The 3,020-nt window shown below is 55.8% G+C and overlaps 1 protein-coding gene across 1 annotated transcript in view; it reads right to left on the reverse strand.

The window, feature by feature from the left end:
* The window catches only part of SDRG_14331 (hypothetical protein), a gene marked incomplete at both ends in the record, with an annotated part of 1,469 nt that extends 182 nt beyond the window's left edge, over nucleotides 1–1,287 (reverse strand). Inside the window, one exon of the mRNA XM_008620453.1 lies at nucleotides 34–1,287. Coding sequence (XP_008618675.1) covers nucleotides 34–1,287 — 1,254 coding nt within the window. The remainder of the gene's footprint in view (nucleotides 1–33) is intronic.
* Between the last annotated feature and the right edge of the window lie 1,733 nt (nucleotides 1,288–3,020).

Genomic DNA, 3,020 nt, shown 5'->3' on the forward strand with positions numbered 1-3,020 from the left:
AATCGTGCCAAAGGTGCCCGGGAGGTTCGACACCGTCGTCAAAAGACCGTACATGACGCCTTCGTTACCGACTTCGGCGAGCTCGACAATGACGTACGTGCCGACGACAAAGTTGATACCGGTGGGGATGTTCTCCAGGACCGGCACGCCGAGGTAGAACCACTGGTTGCGGACAACGTCAAAGATGGTGCAGAACTGGCAGACCGCGTCGATCGCGTACGTGACAAGGATCGTAATCACGAGCACGAAGCGCCAGTTCCAGTGCGTGCCGTAGGTACCCGTGAGCGTGAGCACACCGGCAAAGAGGAACTGACTCACGACACCGACAATCTGCTGGTTGAGGTTCTCGACTCCAGCCCAGTACAAGGCAATATAGTCACCGGCCGTCGAGGTGATCGACTGGAACAAGCCAAAGAGGAAGTTGAAGAGGAGCACTTGCCACACCGCGCGCTTCTGGACAAGCGTCCAGAACTGGTCAAAGTACGTGCCAAGCGGAATGCGCACGCGCTTCTCGTCCTTGACAAAGATCCAAATCACCACGACGTTCAAGCACGACGGGACGGCCAGAATCCAGAAGTACCCGTTGATACCAATGTCCCAGTCAAAGTCGCCGGCAAAGCGCTTCGAGTTGAGGCAGTAACCGCACACAAACTGGATGAGACCGTAAAAGATGGTGCGCGCCGCGTACGAGAACGACTGCAGACGACCACGGACAGCATCGGGCTCGCGCTGGGCGACCGCAAGCATGAGCGCGTCCTGAGCGACATCGGCCATGACGTAGCAAAAGCCGGCAATCGCAGCGAGGAGGATAAAGACCGGGCCATCGGTTTGCGAGCCTTCCTCACCAGGGTCCTTGATGGCGATGACGAGAAGCGCGATCGAGCAGAGCGTCCAGCCGAGGAGCATGTACGGCTTGCGCGAGTAGCCAAAGATCGGGAAGCAGTCGTTGAACATGCCAAAGACGACCTTGAGCGACCAGCCAAGACTCAAGAGGGCCTTGGCCGAGTTGCCGACGTTTGTCTCGAGCTGGAAGTAGCCCGTGACGATCGAGTAGCGCATCGACGTGACACCGCCGTAGACGATACCGATCATGGCGTACTGGAAGAGGATCGAGAGACACTCGGCCGACGTGTACACGGGGGCACCACCGGCGCGAAGCGCACCGTCTTCAAGCTCGCCGGGCGTCTTGTTGACTTCATAGTCTTCGCCGTTTTCGCCGGCTGCCTTGTCGATCGAGTGCACGTACGAGACACGCTCGCCCGCGATGAATTCCTTGGTGTGGTTCATGTTGAACGGCCGCAGAGGAAATTGCAAAGTGAGGAGAATGCTGGCCGCACCACGTCGCGAGTCCGATCTGAGTCGACAAGAAGAGACGGGACCTCGTTGGCGCGTTGTACAAACTCGACCTCGATTGTGTTCTTCTACCAACACGCGCGTCTCTATCACGCGATAGACGATACAACTCAACGAATGCAATGGCAAACTCAGATTGCACGATGGCGCAGAAGACGACGCTGTTCGTTTCTTTTTCGTGTCGCGCATCCCCACAGCTCCTTTTGGAAGCTTAATCCGACGTGGCGCGACGTGAGCCGGATCCGAATCGCCGGCGTGTCGCAGTTTCACCACCGAACGACGCTGCCAACGTCACTTGCCGTGGCCAAGCGCAGGAGCAAACACTGCAGACAAAAAATGTAGTTGCATTGAAACTTGCAATACGCGTGCTCGACTATTTACGGGAGGACGCATCGGCGCTGTCTCACCCAAGTTGGCGTAAAAAACGAAGCCAACATATGTTTTTGCCTTCTTTGCCCCAGGCTACTCTTGTGCGGCTGTCGAGTGGATAACGTCCCGAACCAGACATCGAGTCCCACGTTCCCCTTACGACGCCCGTATTCGAACCAGGACCAATCCTTGAAGTCTTCTGACGCCCATTTTTCCATACTGGGGCCAAGTCAAAATGCAGCGGCATCTGAGTACACGTCGCGACCCATGAAGTGTCGTATGACACAAGAAAATGTCCTTCTAACGCCCATTCGCGTCGAATCGATAGCACACGCCGCTTATACAGCGATGCATAGCACGTTGGTCCTTGAACAAAAATGAATTTTCGGTTCAAATATCCACGCTGACATGCCAAACCAGCGTACAAACGAGGCGGCAACGACGTCCGAACCAAATGCCAATGGGTGCCGTCGCGAACGGCACAGTGATGTGGCTTGGACATGATGCCCTCGCGTACTACTCTAAAGCATTACTACAAGATCTTAAAACGGGTGTGCAAATTTTTCGTGGTCACGGCCGCTCACCTTGGACACCACGAGGTGTGTGTTCTTTGTGCGCGCCCACACTTCTGCCTCCACCCGCGACGTCGTACTAACGACGACTGGTTTCACGCTAACGTTAGAGAAGGCAGGCGTTAGCTCGCTCGTGTTTAAAGCTGTTTGCACCGGAATACAAGACGACCAAACATATAGTGATGACGTCCCGCCTCGGTTTGCCGTCCAGTGTCGACACCACCCTCAACTCACGCTGCACGCCAGCGACCAACGCCTTGGACGAACCGAATTCCGAGTCTGTATCGTTGGCTGCGTCGTCTACGCCGTCGCCGTCGCGTGCGAAGCGCCAGCGTCGCCCACCGTCGCTCGAGCAGCGCGAAATGAGTCGGCGGCGGTCACAAGTCTATTATGCGCACCACAAACACCGCGTTTTGGCCAAACTCAAACTCAAATACGAACAGCAGCGCAGCGAGATCCGCGCCAAGCGCCGGGAGCTCTACTACCAGCGAAAGCTGCTACAAACGACGACGCGTGACCGGTATTCGTTAGAGTATATTCTCAATTGATCCAGTACATTGTTGTTGTGAGTTTGAGGTGGGCAGTCGGTCGTTCTGTTGTCCAACATTGAGGTACTTGGAGATCTCGTGAGAAAGCGACGTACATGACTCTTGGCTCCACCAACCACTCGTGCTCACGAGACTGGAAATACTTCCTGAAGGACACAAGTACATGGAGAAGAGGGGG

Source organism: Saprolegnia diclina (assembly GCF_000281045.1).
Source record: "Saprolegnia diclina VS20 unplaced genomic scaffold supercont1.70, whole genome shotgun sequence".
In the NCBI taxonomy this organism is placed as follows: Eukaryota; Oomycota; class Saprolegniomycetes; order Saprolegniales; family Saprolegniaceae; genus Saprolegnia; species Saprolegnia diclina.